At 33.1% G+C, this 21,626-nt stretch overlaps 2 protein-coding genes across 2 annotated transcripts; one reads left to right on the top strand and one right to left on the bottom strand.

The window, feature by feature from the left end:
- Positions 1 to 309: 309 nt before the first annotated feature.
- Positions 310 to 13,309, bottom strand: LOC132313421 (uncharacterized). The gene is made up of 13 exons (XM_059812174.1): positions 13,147 to 13,309; positions 12,359 to 12,654; positions 8,487 to 8,531; positions 8,307 to 8,369; positions 8,094 to 8,156; positions 7,920 to 7,982; positions 7,708 to 7,770; positions 7,233 to 7,295; positions 7,010 to 7,072; positions 6,081 to 6,140; positions 4,913 to 5,053; positions 1,600 to 1,695; positions 310 to 1,181 (listed from the first exon to the last, which is right to left on the bottom strand). The coding sequence occupies exons 2-13, from the start codon at positions 12,590 to 12,592 to the stop codon at positions 594 to 596; spliced, it is 1,542 nt and encodes a 513-aa protein (XP_059668157.1). The 5' UTR covers positions 12,593 to 12,654; positions 13,147 to 13,309; the 3' UTR covers positions 310 to 593.
- A 3,001-nt stretch (positions 13,310 to 16,310) lies between these two features.
- Positions 16,311 to 20,835, top strand: LOC132313420 (ubiquitin-conjugating enzyme E2-17 kDa-like). Its single transcript, XM_059812173.1, has 5 exons — positions 16,311 to 16,506; positions 16,763 to 16,887; positions 17,780 to 17,907; positions 19,089 to 19,193; positions 20,415 to 20,835. The coding sequence occupies exons 2-5, from the start codon at positions 16,818 to 16,820 to the stop codon at positions 20,556 to 20,558; spliced, it is 447 nt and encodes a 148-aa protein (XP_059668156.1). The 5' UTR covers positions 16,311 to 16,506; positions 16,763 to 16,817; the 3' UTR covers positions 20,559 to 20,835.
- The last annotated feature ends 791 nt before the right edge of the window (positions 20,836 to 21,626 follow it).

Genomic DNA, 21,626 nt, shown 5'->3' with positions numbered 1-21,626 from the left:
TTGCCCCTTGTTGGGAAGTAAACTATATAATAATTCCGAACATATAGCTGACTAGTGAAATTAGGCTGAATGTGTGTGTTAGAGAGCAAATTTTCATGGTCAACCCAAAAGAGTGGAAAGCAGAAATAATTTGTTTTTAAAATAAATAAATTAACTATTGAATTATATGATTAATAATAATTGATTGGAAGAGATCCTAGGAAATTCATTTTAAACACAATCTTTTAGCTCCTCTACCTTGCGTACCATCCAAATCTGACCAATTGAAAAAATTCAACCATCTGATCGAAATTGTATATAGTAATATGATAATATCTGTCAGGCAGCCCAATCAAGCCACCATTAACTACCAAAAAGACGGCCCAGTTTGATAAGCCTGTGTTACATTGTAAGAGTAAGACCATGTTAAAAGTACCTGAAAATTTTGGTAAAAAGCTCAGCGGACTTTATATCCTCCGAGAGTAACTCACATATTTCTATTACAAAACAATGTGTATTGCTGAATTTGACTTATCTTTAATCTCGATGAGAATTCCACTTTAAATCCAATTACAATAAGTTAGACCCAGTTCAATGGTGGCGAAAAACCGCCCTTAGTTAACAGAGTTCTTATTGACCAAATCAGCCCCGCTAACGTATCTAGCAACAAAAGATATTAACCGGAAGGGAGCACCAATAAGCGGAGCATCTGTCATTGGCACATCAGCCTTTTCTTCACTCTGAATGACCTGCAAATCCAGATCCCGAACTTCATTCTCATCGAGTGGAATTTGCACAATTTCTTCACTGTCTATGGTCTCCGGAGTGTTTTGGATTAAAGCAGTATCCTCGGTATAAACATATTCACCAGCTTTTCCCTCATCTTTAAAAGAAACATCTTCCAGGGACTCTGTCTTCTTGTTTGATACAAATGCCCTCTCACTAGATTCAAAAATGGGATCAGAGGCATGGGCAGAATCCCTGGCAATCATGTGATCAACACCGTTCCTCCCATCTTTGAGTACAATATCTTCTTGGGACTCCATCCCCTTGACTAATGCAGATTTCTGCTCACTAGTTTCAGAAACAGGATGAGCAACGCGTGCAGTTTCAGCAGTTCCAACCATCAGATCAGATCCAACGATTGAAGAAGATGGGGCAGTTACTTTCCGTCGATCAAGCTCAGCATATAACTCATTGACCTGAAACACAAACGTGAGAATGCGTGTTCAAGCCTGAAGGCCACAGAATAATTCCAAAAGTTCAGACTTGTACCCAGCCCACCCTATACGACACCCTCAATTAACAAGAAATAAAATTAGATATTAGGTAATGATCAATGATTTTATAATTCATTTAGTTGAGATAGAAGAAACAATAACCCTTGGAAAACTTAAATCTCTTCGAAGTCTATTTTTCGTATCTTACCAGTCTGATAATTCCTCCCAAATTTAACTCATTACAACTGTGTATTGCACAAGACTCTAATGAACGACACTGATTCATACCAATCAAACAGAGCACCATTTCATGATTTTAGAAAACAGTTGCATCAGTGGATCAATTTAAAAGCTTGTCTAAATTGACGGCATTGCAAACTAAAAAGGGATGGTTCATTACCTTCTCAACAAGCTCTGCATTTTCAGTGACCAATTTTTCAACTAGTGCACCTGCAGCTTCAATCTGAGAGTTCAAGTCCTCATTTCCAGAAGCATGCTACAAAGGAATAAAAGGAGGAAAATGTCGGAAAACTTCATCACATGATAAGAGACATCTAAATGCAAAAGAATTTGGAACTAAAGAAAACACAAATTAGAAATCCAGAAATTGATAAATATTTACCTTAAGCAGAGTGTTTCTATTATAAAAAAACTATACTACGATTTTCAAAGATATACTTCATGTCACAGCATACATTAACTCAATAATGACGGAATATCATCAGTATTTACGCTCCATCCAACAACATAGTACATTTTATTCAAGTTTCTTCTTTTTGTTTTCCTGTATGTAGATCATGGGGTTTCAATTCTGGTATCCAATCCATAGTAGCTCTACCACAATAAAACTCACCTACCCATTTTCCTGATTTTGATTACCCAAAAAGAAAAAATGGAGCTTGTAGAACACGTCACTGAACTGAGATTGTATGAAAGAAAGAGCAAGTGCTTACATTCTTAACATTTTCCAATTTTCTCCAGAAGGTTAACAAGAAATCGAGGAGTATGTTACACGGATTCTTCAAGATTAGGTGAAGTATCCATGTTCGAAACATGGGTATAGGATGTGTCTGATACTTTAGTTTGGGTATGGACCTAACAAACTCATCCAGTATATTATTGCTTTTTTTGAAGTGAAATGCCTATATTGAACACCGTTACATAAACATTATTTTGCTCTAAAAAATAAAATAAAAATATCACATAACATAAATATTTAGCAATGTCCATGTGTCCTGTTTTGATATTTGACACACCCAACACATAAATACATACCCGCCCCCAACACACGTACCCAAGTCCATTCAACATAGATCGAGGAGAATGTAAGGCAAAACAAGGTTCATAAATATATATATATCAACATGTTCAACAGAGCAACACACACAAATATACCCATAAATGTAGACATATATTGTAATAAATCCCCAAAGTAGTGCCCTTATATGATGAGGCAAATCATGCACCACAAAAAGCTTAAGCCTATCTGCAAAAAATCATAGGAGGCATGCATCTTGTTTAACAAACAAATAGCACTTCAAATGTAATTTTTTAAATAAATAATAAAATAACATGCATATAGTGACCATGATTAACCAATTCTGACCACAGTGAAGAAAGCAGATGTAAGACGACAACAACTCATCGTTAAATCCTCTTCGTATAGAACGTGCAGTGGAATTTTCTTCCCCTTCTTATGAATGCATGCAATGAAATGGTTGCTTTCTCCATCTTATTTTTTACATATGCATAGAATCAACTAGATAATAAATTGATGCAGGAGCCAATTCTTCCTTCTCCTTTTGAGGGGAGAGAGAGAGAGAGAGACTAGGTTGAGGAATTCATCTTCTTTCAATTCTTTTTTTTTCTGTGAAAAATATTGAGTATTTAGAATGACAAAATAAAATAATATCACACCTATTGTCAGGCTAACACCTAACCTTTCATTTTCACCTTGTACAGCACTTGAAAACTTTCTGTAAGCTTTCTATTACGAATTTTTCAGACAAGAACTTTCATGAATGATGATCACAGATCAAATTAAGATCTGAAATTATGTCCGAGAGTCCTCTGAATTGCTTACCAATTTAAGGTAATAGACTATGGACCTATTATATTGAGAAGCCACGTTTTTCAATAGTCCATGCTAAACATCTCCAGAATATGAAGTCAGGAAAAAATTTAATGATCGCAAAGTAATTTTTTTATTATAAGGGTGGCAATTGGGCGGGTCATAAATGGGTGGGCTGGGTCACAAACCCGTTTGTGACCCGCTTGTAGTGGGTCATAGTCGGTCGGGCATTAAACGGGTTTGTCAATTCACATCCAACACGACGACCCTTTTTTTTTTTTTTTTGCCTGTGAACCGATTTTATAACTTGAACCATCGAAAAAATAATAATGATAAATTAAAAATAACAATTCTCCAAATCGATAGAATGAAAAAATTCAAAATTTTTATTTAATATATTTTTTCTCACATTTAGACTCTGTTTTGCCAATATTTTCATCTTCAGCTCTTCCCTCTATCTATCTCCCCCTCAAACGTCACCTCAGCTAACACAATTCAACAAACACTTCACATACACATTGACAATAACACATATCACGCCACAAAATTTCATTACTTAACAACCTGATCGCCGTTTTGTTCTGTAATTATGGCAACACCCAAAAACCGGCAACGACTTTTCCTGGTCAAATGCACAAAAAGAACCAGAAATTTCACAAAAGTCTTCCCAGCCGTGACTACACAATGACACACTCAAACCCAAACTACACTAACAACCACCTCAGAAGCTCAACGTATGCTTATACATACCCAAACTTGCGAGCCATTTTTGAACTCATCTTTTCAATGGCTGACACAGATTTGACCCCAATCACATGTTAGGATTTTGTGTGTAGCATGAATCAGTATAGAGAGAGAAAGAGCAAAGAAGAAAGAGAAAACAAGGAATAGAGAGAGAGAGAGAACAAGGAAGAAAGAGAAAGCAAGCAAGAGAGACGAATCAGTCTAGAGAGAGAAAGAGCAAAGAAGAGAGAGAAAGCAAGGAAGAGAGAGAGTGTGTAACTTTATTTGGGTAACGGTTATGGTTGTGTTGAATTGTGTTTGGAAGACCCTTGAGAAAAATAAAATTATGTTTGGGCAGGTTGAAGTGGGTACCCAATCTCAACCCACTAATTAAATCAAATTTTTTTTTAGTCAACTGACCCGTTTATGACCCTCTGAGTTAAGTCACTCACCCAATGATCATTAATTAGCAGGTGGGTTTGGGTAATAATTGCCACCCCTAAATTATATACCATGCAAATCCAAATGAGGTATGCCTCATACTCATGTATATTCCTTTGATCTAACTTAATTCTCTAACATGTCTTACCAAAAAAAAAAATTCCAAGTCATGTTATCACCAATATCAGCTACAGGGGAAATGCATGCTTATCCTAACCCTTAAAAGATTACAATGATAATGCCAAGGTTGTGGTATAGCTCCATAAATGGATCCTGGAGTATTTTAACGGCAAAGTTTTTAATGATAGAAGGTGAGATAAAGAACGGGAACCACAGAGTACATGTCAAAACACCATAAGCCAATACGATGGTGGATCCACAGGATACCTCAAACCATCAGCCATACACAAGAATAACATAATGTAATAATGACACAAATACAAAATTTAACAGCCAAAAGGAAGATCCAAAAACAAACCGTTGGGGTCACAGATGACGAACGAGCAGAAACTGCACTCCTCTCATGGTCCTGGATCTGTGACTGCAGGACAGATATATTTTCCATCAGCTGCTGGTTTTCTTGTAAAATATTGTTCCTGGATTCTTCCAACTCCATCACCTGCCAAGCTTTGATTTTAATGTCCATATCAGAATAAATACAGACACTAGCTGTTAATGGGCCATGAACAAGTGAGAAGATGTGCATGAATTACTGACATCCATTCGAGTTCAACAACTATAATAGATATTTATAAATCAAAATAAAATAGTCATCCGAATATCAGGAGGAAAAAATAATCAAAAGCAAAAGACAAAACAAATAAACCAAAAGGATCCCGTGAATACCCATGATCATGACTTAACTAACCTTATTAAGTGTCTTCTGTATTCATAAAATGCCTGGCTAATGTAAAATGAAGGTCTTAAAATTGGATGCAGCATCATCTGCCCTCAGCACAAAAAGCTCCCAATCAAAACACAGTAATTGGTGATTTTAGACCTTCCTGTGCACCGAAAGCACCAACATGCTCTTGTGCCCAGAATAGTACAATGGTTTAGCTTTGTCTGATTGTAATAGGCTCTGAAGTATGCCTTGGACAACCCTTCTGGGCTTAAGGTAGGGAAGCATTTACATAATTATGATACATGGACTCCCATGTTCTTTCCAAGGTATCCTTGCCAATAAGACACTTTGCGGGTATAGGTATGGGAACTGTGTCTATACACAAACCAAATAACAGGCCAATTAGCCACATAAGATGGTAGAAGAAAAAGAAAAAACTCATATTTAGTAGAATGAAGTGTGACTCACTTCTCACATGGAGAGAGAAATGAAAATCCCTTTTTTTTTAGCCACATCCAGATCATTTAAATTCTAATAATTACATTGATAAATAACAAAAGCATCATATAGTACAACATTAGAAAAACATATAATATATTTAAATGTGCATATCATGTCTACATAATTATATTCAACTTTTTGATACATTTGAGTTCAAATCCCCGTACCCTAAGATTTGAGATTCAAGGGTATCCAAAACCTGGAAAAATACTCGCACTTGATACGTGTATTCAAGTCTTTGTAACATAGTATATAAAAGTTTCATAAAATGTAATGCATTTATTTTACTGAAGCTATGTACCTGTGCTCGTAACCGTGTGTTGCCATCGTTCAGGCTTGCAATTGTTTCTTTGTTTGAGTTCTGTTAAAAAAGAGGGATCAAAAATCAGAAACAAATATGCCTACACCTTTATAGTTTATTTATCCATAAATAATTTAGAACGCAAAGAATGTAATGTTAATTACTTGAGAAAATGATGGATGCATATGACAGAAGTCACACAACAAGAACAAATATATCTTAAATTTTGACGACCATTAAAAGAAAAGGCAAAAACATAATCTTAATCCCTGTTCTCGCGATCAGAATAAAATGTTTAAACGAAGGGGAGGTGAGAGGAAGCAGGACTCCATTACAGAGTTAGCCACTCGGCTGAAGCATTATGCCAGATAAATGTAGACATTTTGAGACATCCAAGAAGCACACAGTTTGATATATCTTTGGAAATGTAACCCCGGTATAACCTAATAATTTACATGTCGTATATGATGATACGAGGAGTCATGACTGAATAGTCTGCCTGGAAACAATGTCTTATACGAACTTCTTTTTCTTTTTTGATAAAAAAATAAATTTTATTTAGGGTGAAAAAAGGACAAGACCCAACTAATTTCATCTAGAACCTTCTTACTCAAGCCCCTGATATTTTGGTTGTCAAAACCTCCAAGCCTACTGGGCTGGTGGTTCACCTACAATTTTTAAGCACATTAAATAGTCAACTACTCTTCAAAGTCATATCATTAGGAACCACTGTTTGGAATAGTGGTAAGAGATAAGGCTGCCAAGCATGAGAATCCAAGTACAATTTTGAAGCAATCACAGTCAGTATGATATTGTCAAAAGATTAGATTTGTATCCCATCCATCCCTCTCCCATCATCCCGCATTGGTATGATCAACAGTGGGAAATGACCTTTTAGGAATAGCCTATGCAAACAAAAAAGCTGGTACCTCCTGTTGGACCCACGATTCTCTCTCTCTCTCCAACTGTTTGATCTTTTCCTCCAGGCTAACCTGTACAACATTGCAAAAGTTAATTAAATCTTGTAAGCCACATTTTCTGACAAAAGAACTTGCAAAAATATATGGAATGCGGATAAACGCCAAAAGTAAAGAACATACAATAACTTCCAAACAAGGGAAATACTAATTAAGTTGTAAAATTATCAATTACCCCTTTCAAACTCAAAGTGGCTGTTTCATCTATCAACTGATCGATTTTCTCCTTAAAACCAGCCTGCATGCAACAAAACATTAGATTACCATCATCCTAAAGAAAAGTCTCCAAAAATCACAATTTAACAGCTATCAGAATATGTATAGTTTTTATATCAAAATGAAAGTTTATTAAAAGATAACTGCAAACATAATTATGAAAAACAGTGGTGGAAAATCTGTTGTTAAGTGTATATTGCTCCTGGGTTCCAGAATCTACAAAATATATATCTCCATCATAAAATTAAAATCATATTTTAACAAGCAATCAGAATATGTATAGTTTTTATATCAAAATGAAAATTTATTAAAATATAAATGCAAACATAATTATGAAAAAAAAAAATTGGTGGACAATCTACTGTTAAGCGTATATTGCTCCATGGGTTCCAGAATCTACAAAATCTATTCCTCCATCATAAAATTCAAATCACCTCTTTTTGAAGCCAGGAACCTTTCTCACCCTGTATTTGCAAAATTTTCATTTCCAAGCCAGCCTGCAAGTTATGCAGTAAAATGGATTGTTAGACAGACCAACATGCAAACACAAGTATATAAAATTACACATGCATGTAAAAAGTAAATTAAGTGCAACAATTAAGGTCTTTATTGCATTACATCCCAATTTAAAATAATTATTTACTACCTCTTTTTCTATGTGTATATCCTTTTCTTTTTGTAATTGTTTGATTGTCTCTTCTAAGCTGGCCTGCAAAAACCCAGTAAGGTACCAATCACCTCAGAATATGTCAAGAACAAAGAATGGAATGTAAAACTTTGATTGGAAAACAAAAAATTATCACACCGAATCAAAAATCACCTCTTTTTGAAGCCAGGAACCTTTCTCACTCTGTAATTGCAAAATTTTAATCTCCAAGCCAGCCTGCAAGTGATGCAGTAAAATGGATTTGTTAGACAGACCAACATGTAAACACGAGCAGATAAGATTAACACTGCCTGTAAAAAGTAAATTAAGTGCATGCATTACAAATTTATTCCCAAATTAAAAAAATAAATAAAAAAAATTATTTACCTCTTTTTCTGTGTGTAAATCCTTTTGTTTTTTAAATTGTTTGATTGTCTCTTCTAAGCTGGCCTGCAAAAACCCAGTAAGGCACCAATCACCTCAGAATGTGTCAAGAACAAAGAATGAAATATAAAACTATGATTGGAAAACAAAAAATGATCACACAGAATCGATTATCATCCTCACCTCTTTCTCCAACCAGTATGATTTCTCAGCTTCAGCTAAAATTGACTATGCAACAAAATCAAGAAATGCCAAAAATTAAAATAAGGGAATACAGAAAACCCATAAAAGGAGAGAGAAACCACAAAGAAATTATGTACTCTGGGAGAAATCAAAATGAATGGCAACAAAACATCTCGCTGCTGCTTATTATTTCAATAGAAAAAGCTCACTTTCAGCACTTAAAGAAAGAACAAGTAGAAATGCAACAAGACTCATAAAAACCAATTAAAGGTTTCAAGAAAGTCTCTTCTCTCAAACAAAATCAACAAAATCTGTTCTCAATACATCTCAAATGAATTCCAAGCAGAATTGTGTTTTATAGTTCCATGTAACCAGGCAAACTATATGTCAACTAAATACTTTTTACCCAAAATGAAATTTTATAAAAATAAAAAATAAATAAATTAGAGAACAATTTCATCACTAAAACACAATGAGGCTCTTAAGAGAACTACATGGTACATTTGGGTGATGATCACACATTTTTTAGAGACTTCTCTGGGAATCATTATTATGGTAGCTCCTAATTTTTTTTTTTTTTTTTTTTTTTTTTTTCTTTTTGGTTTTTTCAGAAACTTGGTACAGAACCTTGAATCCTCAAACTTCAGGAAGGCATGGCTCAACTATATATGCCATTGAGGCAATGGCCTAAGGCCCCCACTTGAGAAAACCCCATTATAGTTGTGGCTTCCATGGTAAGTTTTCTCAGTTGTTAACATTAATAGAAAAATTATCCAATTCAACCGAATTTAAATATCTGTTTTGGAAGAACAATGTTACGATAATATTACTACAAATTGTAGTCATAACCTGAGAAAAAAAGTAAGTTGTAACATTACTAATCTGAAGTACAAGAAGAAAATAAAGTGGCAATCAAAAAATAATCTCATGCACAGTTGCAAAAATCGAAGTCATCATTGGGATCCAAAAATAAGGCGGTCTTTCTCAAGAGCCTTATTCTTCATGCTACCTTTTATTGAAATATCAAGTAATCTTAGTCATACTTGTCATTCTTAATGTTAGATCTATGAGAAGTATGCAATGAATTTTCTGTTTACCTTCCAATTGTTAATCTTTAGTTCAATTCAATTAGTTTGTTCTTCAAGAAAGTAAATTTTGCAAGCATGCTATTATGTTCCCATTACACAGAGTGCAGGGAACTTTCATTTTCAGTCCTCTGCATCAGATCATAGTTTGAGAGAACCATTCTAAGTATATGCATGAAATGTTGACAATAGTTTGTATGTATAGTATCAAAAGTGTGTATGTATAATATCAAAAGTCAAATCTCATACAAGTTCATACAACCACCGGTCACTAAATCATAAAACACTTTACTCACCCATTAAACACTTTACTCACTATTAGAAATGGCCACTTTAAGTACTACCTTACTAACCAAACAAGTAACAACTTGTTCTTCCAAAAACACAAATTCATCTCTAACATCAGTAGCCAGGGGTGGAACATAGGTAAGATCTTTTCTTGTATTCTTCTTGTTTTCTTTAACTGGGCTAGCCTGATTCTCTTCATTGTCTTTCAAAGTCATCACAAGATGTTTGGTTTCAGATTGTCAATGCGATTTTTGTTCCATATTTCTGGTATGAAATTTTCTTTTCTTTTCTTTTTTGACAATACATATTATATATATATATATATTGTTAATGTGATTCCAACAATTAATCAAATATATCTTTTGGTTAAATGAAACTCCATTTGCAGAATGTATTGTACTATATGTGTTTAAGTAGGAAAAATAATTAGAAAAGAAAGAAACATTTAATCTACAAATAATATATATATATATATATATAGTAACCAGCTATATGTTTTTTTCTAGTATCAATAGTCACTGAAAGTCCACTAATGATTTCTCCTAGATTCAGATATTATATACAATCTAAAGACATTGCATGCCATTCACTAAATTACAGAGAATGGGATTTGGACTTTTGATACTCAGGATCCAACACAATGTTAAGTCCTCACAAATTTTGCTCAACTGAGAGCTATGTGGTTATATTTGCACTTGATCATCCTACTGGCTTCAGATTTTCATCGAGATTGACAAAGGCAAATTCAACTGTCAAACTAACAGCAATGTCATATACTGCCCAGTTTTTCAATAAAATTATGACAAGTACACTTTCGTTCAAGTAGTGCTTTTCTTGATTATATTGAAAAATTCAGACTGTAATTCTTAGTTGTGATTTATGAATTTTTTAATCTTCATATCGTATCATTAGTTTTGGCCCCCCAAACAAAACTTGCTGGGTCCGGCCCCTACTCTCCAAGTACAAACAAAAGGCTGTACTCGGTGAAACTAGGGTTTTCCTTCATTCGGGGCAGGCAACAAGAAGTAATTTATAAAGCATATTTTAAACTTCACAAAATTTATCAACCTCATCGTAATACATTACAAAACAGTTACTTCCTTCAAAATTGACCAAATAACCAAAATTTCTCAATATTGTAAATAAATGAGAAAAAATAAGTATAATTTTAGAAGTTAATAGAGGTGGTTGAACCAAACCCTAATTATTGTGTACATGGTGTCTCAACCTAATGGTATAGGCTGCTATGGAACAGACTTTAAAGATTCAAATATCGTCTTTAGAGAAATAAGAAGTCTGTTTGATTCAACACAACAAATGAAACATAAATACAAAAACTAAAGAAACAAAGTTTATTCCGATCTATATTAGTAATGAAACATAAATACAAAAACTAAACAACTGAATTCATGAAAGGTATAACATTCTCCCAACTAAATTAAACTAGATTTAAGATAAGAATTTAGAATTTAGAATTTAGAATTTTTATTTTAGTATTAGTCAAATAAATAAATTCACTGTGAAAATAAAAGTTCCAGTGCATAACAATTACTCTTCTCCTTTTCTTTTTGCAATTGTTCTTTATTTAACTTGCAACAAAAGTCATACGAGGTTGCCTCGCTTCCAACAAACAATTTGCCATCTTTGAAATGATGTTTATACTAATTTTATTAGTTGTGAAACTCTTTCATCAGCCTTTGATCTGACCTTTGATTCTTTAAAGTGAGGGGAATAATTATTCAAAAAGATCCCAAATTTTTAAAATTTGAAACAAACTACCATTGGTTAATATCTTATTGGTGTCACTTGACCCCATTCATGACCATGTAGCTCCACCTATGGGTTTTTTTTTTCCTTCTGGTGGGATACCCCAGCCCTCAGCCATGGTTACCTTCTGAATGTAACACTATATTAACCAAGAAAAAAAAACACGACTAATCATCAGATTTCCACCCATGAGAGAAAACAGTTGTACAGAGTACAATCTGCATTCCATGGAGTTGACCAATATTCAGCTATAGCAGGCAGTTTTGAAATCAAAATTAGAGAAAATCGTGACAATATCTGGGGTCTTTGCTTTCAATCCTCAATTAGCATCAGCAATAAAACTACAAAAACAGATTCAATCAACAACCATTTGATTCTGAGTGCACATAAGTTCACATTCACATCTCTTTTTACAGTGAGTGCAAAACATTACAGCATAATCCTGCATTCAATGCATTTGTTGGATTTCAAAAGGACAACAAATTCACTAGTCTCTGATTGTGGATCCTACTGGGATTCAATGCTTAGTAAAACACATAAAAAAATTTATTTACCAGGGACAAAATGAGAAGTTGATGGTTGGATTATTTGAATTTATACATCACAAAGAAACCATTCACATTTAGATACTGCAACTAAACGCAAGCATTATATATTACAATTAACAATATAATCAATGTCAGCATAATAAACCTCCACATAAATAACTCTTTTCGATAAAGTTGTACTTACACCCCCTGTGCCATTGGCCTGATGTCCATCCTGATCCACATCTGCTTTTTGCTCTAGATTGCTTTCTTTTTTAACGTCTGCAGTCTCAGAAACCTGATTGTGATGATTCTGCAGAATGACGTGATTCTGCTCCACAGAGGCCGATTGTCCAACAGAATTAGTCGCATCATCTGTTATTTTAGTCTGCTTGTTCTTCTTTTTCTTGTTCCTCTTCTTCTTTTTTTCCTCCTCCATCTATTGACAACTTTAGCTCAAATCGCAAGACTTGAAAGCCACTTGATTGAATACGCCACAATCTGTCAAATCCACCACAGGTTTCACTTTGAATGAAATTAATGTCCTAATTTCTCTACCGGCAACAACATAAAACACTAGGCACCAATAACCAAAGTTGTAATCTAAATCAATTGCATGTCACTCAATCGGGAAAACAATTGGGTCTTCAATATATAAGAAAACTGATTCAGCATAAGATCTTATCTAACTCAACATCACATTATTTAATCACACAATGTTTAAAGAGTTAGTTCAGCATCAAATCAGGGAGTATTTTAATTGATAAATAGCCAATTAATCTGACCGATTCGAACACATTCATATTCTGAAATCAAAATTAAAATCTGGGTAATGATAGAAATCTAAACTTGAAATGTATAATAACACCTAAACCATATATATGTGCGTGTATCTGTGTGCGCGCATATATAAGCGAAATCGTCCGCATACAGTTCAGAATCTTCGATTTGAATGTTAAACATAAAAAAGGGTAATACGATTTAGAGACATACCACGCGGATCCGACGTGTTTGTGAGAAAACGGGTATGACTTTGCGAGGCGTTGGAGAACAGAACTGATGCTTGAAATTGAAGCTTTTCAGGAGGTGTAAAAACTATGGAAATAGATGGAGAAAGGGGGAGAGAGTGTAACGGCATTCATTACGTTCGGTAATATTATTATTAAAATTAGGGCAAAGTGCAATAACCGGACTATTCGTGTTTTTTAGCAATAAACTCTACTCTACTATTTTTTTTTAATCAAAAAGACTCCTCCAATATTCAATCCTCCCATTCAAGGGATAGTGGATAGAAAATGTTTTTGGGACAAAAATACTATTATTCTTATTATATAGAACAATTACATTAAATCCTCCTATACTTTGAATTTTTTGTAATAAACTTACGTGAGAAAAAAAAAAAAAAAAAAAAAAAGTTTGTACATAAAACCTCTTAACTATCTAATTTGTTACAAAGTGATGTTACAATAATTAAAGTGTGCCTTAATATAAATTTAACAAAATGGTGTTCTTTAATATTAAATTAAATGAATACAAACTCATTTGGCATAGTTCTGTTATAAAAAATTCAGTCAATTTTTATTAACATATGCAAAATGAATTTTTATTAATTTTAATTTAATATTAAGGAGCACCATTTTATTAAATTTACATTATGGGTCACTTTAGTAATTATAACATCACTTTGCAACAAATTTAATAGTTAAGGGTATTTTATGTAAACTTTTTTTTTCAATGAAACCATTCAACTTTACCTTTAAATGAAATTAAAATACTTTTTTTACTTTTCTTCTTTTTTGCTTTAGGAAATAAATTGTTCCAACTCTGGTAAGTCCTTTTTATTATTTTGTTTGGATGTTTTCTTGTACCTCTAACTGATATGTCATTTGTTATTTTTTTGCTCCAAATCTTATCAAAAGTTGAAGGATTATTCATATCAAAGAAAAAATTCACACGTTTACCTTTTGATCGAAATAAGAATTTATTTTTTAATTATTCTATTTGCACTGTTTTCCTTATTATATTTGCATTGTTTACCTGTGGTTTTTTTTTTTTTTCTGATCTGTATGTGGTTTTTTTTCTTTTTTTTTTTTAGAATTTTCATTCTTTCTTTTAGGATGTTAAAACTTCAATCAACTCATCCCTGAAGTTAAAGTCAAATTCATTAAATAATAGATATGTTGTTCATCCCTGAAGTTAAAGTCAAATTCATTAAATAATAGATATGTTGTATATAGAAGTTATATGTATATATTAGAAACTTGGTAAATATGAATTCAACTCAACTGATAAGTAAACTTTTTTACCTTTCACTGAACGAATTTATAGCGACTAAAGAGGGTCTTTTTAAAATAAAATAAAATAAAAATATATATATTTGTGAATGGTGCAATGTTTTTTATTTTTTTTATTTTTTATTAAACAAAATAATATGTTATTAAAGTTATTTTTTATTTTTATGTAAAATATTAAAGTTGTGTTTGCTATCACTAAATCCACACCTTAAAATTAAAATCTAAATAATTTTAATTCAATTTTCAAAATTAAATTCAATTTTATCAATTCGGTACTTAAACCCAACAAACAGAATGCTTTGATCGTAGACTAAAGTACGATTTTATATTATTGTTGTACCCATTTAATATAGGGTTTAGATACCATATTGATTCTATATTTTAATGTATTGGCCTCTTTATATTGCACCAAAAAAAATTCTCAATTTTTATTGAGAATTGAGTCTTACCATACATCAGACTCAGTCTAACCCTGTTTTAAATATTTCATATTGTCTGTAATCGCAATTTTTAAAATTAAATTTTTAGCCGTAGGTGGCAAGTGCCAAAAAAAAAAAATCATTAGTTTAAAAATATATGAAATAAGTAATTTTTTTTTCCTAAATATGAAATAAGTAATTTTTAAGGTTGTGTTAGATAAAAATATAAATTGAGCATTAGAAAGCTTAAATTTAAGTGCCAAATTTGTAAATTGAAATTTTCATTGATATGTTTTAATTTTAAGTGTGATATTGTTTGATAGCTTTTAAGTGGGGTGCACACTGAGGTGCCTGGGGGCACGCTAGGGGGTGTTGGAAATGCCACCACGGTTCCATTTGATTATAAAGTAAATTAAATTAAATTAAAGACGAAAAGTGAATACCGAAATAAAGAGAAATCTTAAAGTAATGGCCCTGCCCGCTACACTAATATATAATAAATTTATTATTTTTACATATTTATATGAAATATGTATATGATGCCCCTCTTATATTTTTTATTTTCTTTTTTACTCTTTAAATTTATTTAATTTATTTTGTAAAAAAAAATTATTTTTGAATCAAACTTTAAAATTTTTCATTTCAAAAGTTCTCTCATCTTTCTTTCTTATTTATCTATCTTATATTATTCATTGATTGACTTAATATTTTACAGTAATTTTTTTCATTCTTTGCCTATTGATTTGAACAATCTATAATTTTCATGTTCATTGATTTATTTAACTATTTATTTTTTATATTGCACTCTGGCTCTACCCCCTATCAGCAATTACATATATGTTGTGCTTGAAAATATGAAAACATCACTTTGAATTAGAAAAAATTAATTTAAAGAGTGAACTATTTTTTTTTTCCCTTCTATCCAATTCTAAGACACCAATTCAGTACCTTAAAAAATAACTTAAAAATAGAATGTGTGTTTATATAAATTAAGTAATTGTTTAAATCTTATACGTTGAGAGTTTAAACAACAGTTTTTAAAATAGAACTATAACATGGTCTACGAAATGATATGCCTTCGAATGCATAATTTCGGTTACCAAATTATTTTCTTCAAAAAAAAAAATATGAACCAAAAATTGTGGTTATAATTTATAAGATACCCTAATGATACCATCATTGTTGAAAAAAATACAAATTTTAATAACTAGTGTCCAAGAAAATATTTTTATACAGTATCGCTAATTTTTAAATTTTAATCTCAATGATGGCCACATCTAACTAAAATCTCATTTTAAATTTTTCTTTGAAAAAAAAACAATTAAGAGAAAATTATAGAGATAATCAACAATTACATGACACAGACGACATTATGGATAAATGTTAAGGGTGGTAACGGTATTATAGTTGTTGGGCGTCTTTATTAACACAGGCTGTAGGTACCGTTCTCTTTCTCTCTCGTGCAAAAGTCTGGGCGAGAGGAAAAAGCGGTACGTTTTAGGTAGGGGTGGCTCAACCGACCTTCTCCTCAGAGGCCTCTGTGTGTTGGGGTTGGGGTGGATCTGCTTGAAAGCCGTCTCTCCTTTCCCGCTTTTTCCGTCCAATCGCCATTTCCAAAGCCTTTACACTTTCTCACTCAGGTATTTCATCCATTCTCTTCCATTTCATCCATTTAGGGTTGCCCAATTAAACGTCAACCCTTTTCATCTTCTTCTTTTGCTTTCAATTTTCCATCTGTCTGTTGATTCACTCCACATTTCTGTGATTTTTTTCTTGGGATTCAGTAAGTAGCTGTCCATGTACTTTGTATATGGGTTTTTACAATTCCGAACTCTTCTGATAATTGAAACGTTGATTCCATTTGTGTTAAGGCTTGTTAATTTTCGGCGTGTGCAGTTCTGCAGATCCAAGGTTCCGAAAAAGTTCTATTTATCATCGTTGTTGAAGCAACATGGCTTCTAAGCGTATCTTGAAGGAACTGAAGGATTTGCAGAAGGATCCTCCTACTTCTTGCAGTGCCGGTAATGGTTTTTCCGCTTTATTGCTTTTGTAACTTGTTATGGACCCTTTTCTCAGTCACCCCAATTTCATGTTTGTTTGAAATGATGATTTGGGCACAGAGTTTTTCCTGTGTGCTTGTACTTGTAATTAGAAGGTATTTAGTCAATAAATAAATAGACTACATGTGTTTGTAATGTGACATCCTATATTGTCTAGTGTGTATGTGTGGACATCCCCCGACTGTGTAGACTTGAGGAAAACAGTGAGCACCCAGAACCGAGTGTGCAAAACTGACAATATCTACATGGGAGAGGTTCGACGACACATATATGTGTGGACATTCCTAACTATTGTATAGACATGTTTTGAGAAAACCGTGAGCACAGAGCACCCGAGAGGAGTGTGTGAAAGGTGGACATTATCTACACAGGTGGGGTGGGACTGTATATAGTAAATTATTTGATGATAGATGGTACCCAAAAAAAAGAAGAAAAGACAAAAAAGAGCCATCATTGTAGGCAGTTTGTTGCATATCAATGTACTCAAAATATTGGGCTAATCCAAAGTTTTAGAACAACAAACAACAACAAAATCTCTCAGCAATAAGTTGTAAAAGTTATGCCGTTTCTTCCTATTATTTTTTAAATCTTCTATATCTCTTATTTTACATCCTTTGAAGTCGTACATGGGATCATGTGGTATCATTGAATTTGTATATATATATTTATGTATAGACATGTTGATTTAATTTAAGTATGGTTGATAAGTTTTAGTGTAATGCCCCCATTTCCCTCCTGCTTTATTACAGAAGTATCCCACACTCTTTCAGGTGATGCAATTTTTGTTAAAAAATCCCATGCTTTGGCCAAATATTTCGTGATAGCCTTCTAATGCTTCTTTTATTTTTAATAGGTCCTGTAGCTGAAGACATGTTCCACTGGCAAGCGACTATTATGGGACCCGCTGATAGCCCATATGCAGGAGGCGTTTTTCTGGTTACCATTCACTTTCCTCCAGATTATCCTTTCAAGCCCCCTAAGGTAACTTTTTGAATGTTTGCTAGTGTTCCTCAGCATTAGTGCATGGCAAGCAATGTTTGGTCTTTATGTAGATCCAATTAGATTGAGGAAGTCTAATTTTGCTATAAGTTATTGTTTGATATGTTGTTATTTTTTTCTTCCTTTTGTTGTAAGGCTAGCACTGGCATGCACTTTGGATGTTAAATAGTTTTGGAAGTTTATCAGGAATTACTGAACAAGCGAGAACAACTGTGGAGTTTTATGCATTTCCTAACTGTTGGAAATTTATTAATATTATTGGACATTAATTCCTTTATTTAGGTGCTGATGTTAACGGCATAAAAACCTCATGAATGGATTGTAGCTCGATTGGGATTTTGTTTTATAGTCTTAAATGCAAGTTACTAAGTGAAAATGTACTATAGTAATTGCAGCATGGAATATATGTACTTGTTAGCATACAAGAATTACCAAATTTTTAATCCACTTTTATGAAGGGAATCACCAAATTTTTTACTAAGATTGAGAAAATAATACTGCACGAAATTTAAGGCCCGTTTGACATGCGTTATGATATTGTTTTTTTGATATTGGTATCCAAATTTGGGCTCATATCATGTTTGGGATGGCTGATATTGGTTTGGAATAGTTTATAACATATCATATTTTTTTGCTCAAACCCATATCACCAAATTGGTGATATTTTGTTTTTTGGTATTGTAGCGGATGAATATTTTGTGTTTTGGTATTGTAGCGGATGAACTAAAACAAAATTTTGAATTTCCCAAAACAAATTTTCGTTACCAAACATGGTTCCGATTTCTACCCAAAACACTCCTACAACAAAATGGTTGTTTTGATATTGACCAAAAACATAATGCCTAAAACATTTCGCATGCCAAACGGGCCCTAAGTTACTGGAGTAAGATGTGGCATGAGGTGTAAGGTTTCTTATGAAGTTTTATAATATTTGTCTTTTGATGATTTTTGTTAGTATAGCAGCAGGGTGTCTTCTTTCTTATTTTGTGATAGTTCTGGAAGTGGTCGTTTTTTACTTTTTGATCTAATAGAATGATTTTGCTGTATCCAGATTAATACCAATCCAACCCATTTAATGAATAAAATGTGTCCTATTGTTCCTGAATTCAGACCTCATGTATGTAGTACTTAGATGTTTAAGGCTAATGATTATTTGCATTCAGGTCGCGTTCAAGACTAAGGTCTTCCATCCGAACATCAATAGCAACGGCAGCATTTGTCTTGATATCCTTAAAGAACAGTGGAGCCCGGCTCTTACTATCTCAAAGGTTTGAGTTTTGCTCCCACCAATTTACTGTTTATATTTGGAACATATTTTTGAGTCGCTGAATTTATATGACAAATGACATAAGAATTATGGTATTATTTATTTATAACCAGTCAGCATGCTTAATAGATTACTGGCTGCAAGTCCTTGCACTTAGTATTTACTATTTACAAATGATATGGTGATGTATACTGACATATGATATCTGAAACATAGAATTACAAAGACAAGTGTGAATATGATAATGCGTTGTGATAAATTCAATTGGAACATGGAATTTGTAAATAATCAGTAATGTTAATTGTGCACCATATGCCTACCAACTTATGGATGAAAAATAGAGGCATTGATATTAGAAAGGGGTGTTAGGTAAATGAGGAATGAACGTTTGATCGAGAGATTATTATGTCTTGTACATGCAAGAAGATGGAAGGGGCAGGCCCTTTCCAAAAAACTTACGGCATTGTGTTAAAGCTTTGTGAGTTATATCATATGAACTTTAGCTAGGTAGGATTACTTAATATTTTTGGTTAACTACTATCATGGATTGTTTTGAGTTACGGTTTAGTAGGTTTGGCAATGGATTTGATTCTTTTGCATCGTCTGCTACACTTTGATCCCAATGTGTGTTTTAAATAGGTTGAAAGCTTTGGTTTGACATTTCCCAACCTATCTAAATCTGTCCAGTTTTGAATGGGTTCAGGTTTTCTAGGCTCCTAACTTTGAGACATCATTAAGGTGTTTCAATTAATCATAACCTTTTAGAATCCTATTTGGACTCTTAACCTAAGCCTATTAACACCAATTTTATTAAACAGAATGACAAAATGTAAGGAATATGAACAATATTTTGAAGTTCCTTAGCAGTGCACCATGTTGATGCATGATCTTACGAAAATAGGTTATCTGAACTTTCCAATATGTTAACAATCTCAACTTGGAATTTTTGGCACGAGTAAATGGTTTTTTTTTTTCTCCAACTTAAAAAAAAAAAATACACACACACACACACACACACACATTAGTTCTACTAGTACTGGTGTAACATTTCTAGTAATGCGTGTCAAGAATGAAATTAACGCTGATATGAACACATGGTTTGTATTTTTCCTGAACTTCTGGCATAACTTCATTCTGTGCTTTGTTTTATAGATGCATGTGTTAATCATTTTCCCCTCCATTTCTTTTGGGGGATTACTGATCGTAGTTGCCTGTAAATCAGGTACTGCTTTCTATTTGCTCGTTGCTCACTGACCCAAATCCTGATGATCCCCTCGTGCCGGAGATTGCCCACATGTACAAGACTGACCGAGCTAAGTATGAGACCACTGCCCGCAGCTGGACACAGAAGTATGCCATGGGATGATGTGCTCCTTTTCACCTAGATTGCACTTCTGAAAGCATGTATAAAACTTGGTTTTTGGCTTTTCTCACAGCGGGAAAAAGCATGTTCAGTTAGATGGATCATTTATTTTTGTGCCGGGAATTCTGATTTTGAGGACTTGTATTGGGGGGAAGAAAGGAAAAGCTGTAATGTTTGTTTTGGACCTTTGGTAATATGTAGTAACGTTTTCCTTGCTGGAGCTCGTATCTTGCTTGAATGCCATAATCAGAATGAGTAAAATGTTGCAGTTTGTGATTTACTTATTTTGTTAGCGTAAATGTGTGATATTGCTTTTTAAACTGTCGTCTTTCATACATGCATACATATGTATGTTTGTATGAATAAACATCTGCAACACTATTAGTCTTACACGGCGATGTTTTTGTTTATTGATGGGCAAGCTGCTCGTGTGTTTTTTTGGCTGCTTATGTTGTAGAATGCGTTGTTCTGTTCTAACTATTAAAAAATGAATTCTCTGCTCCTTTTTTTCTTGGTTGAATGAATTGTTCTGAAGTCATTATTTGGCATCGTAGGTGAAAAAAATGAATGTGATTTTGTTGTTGTTGTTATTGTGTGTGTGTGTATTTTTTTTTATTATTATTATTTTTTAATATGAAAATGAATTTTATTTATTTTTTCATGGAGGGTGAAAGGTTCAGATAGGGGATCAACCACACAAGCAACACAACACTTGCTAATTAAAGGGAGTTGCTTTAACTTGATCGGTCTGAATAAGCTCTTTCAATCTTCCCGTTGAACCATCCAGGCCAAAGGCTCATTGGGCAATTGGTCCTACTCTTGTTTTATGACAATTCTTGATATGTAAACCCGTGTGTACATCTCCGTATAAATATATATATATATATATGTAGTGTTGGTGTAAAAAATAAAGTATATAAAAAAAGTGTATAAGATGGACAAAGAAAAAATATATTATTTAAGAATATAAATATTTGGCCCATATTAAATGTGTGTAATGATTAGGGTTTGGTTTACTCAACCACCAACCGAGAATGAGGAGGAGAGAAATTGTGAAAAAAATGAGATATT

This window comes from Cornus florida, unplaced genomic scaffold, assembly GCF_030987335.1.
Source record: "Cornus florida cultivar Cherokee Brave unplaced genomic scaffold, ASM3098733v1 CherokeeBrave_3.0.0_Hap2_Chr06, whole genome shotgun sequence".
NCBI lineage: Eukaryota > Viridiplantae > Streptophyta > Magnoliopsida > Cornales > Cornaceae > Cornus > Cornus florida.
Note: the sequence above shows the minus strand (reverse complement) of the source record. Positions and strands in the feature narration are given on the sequence as shown.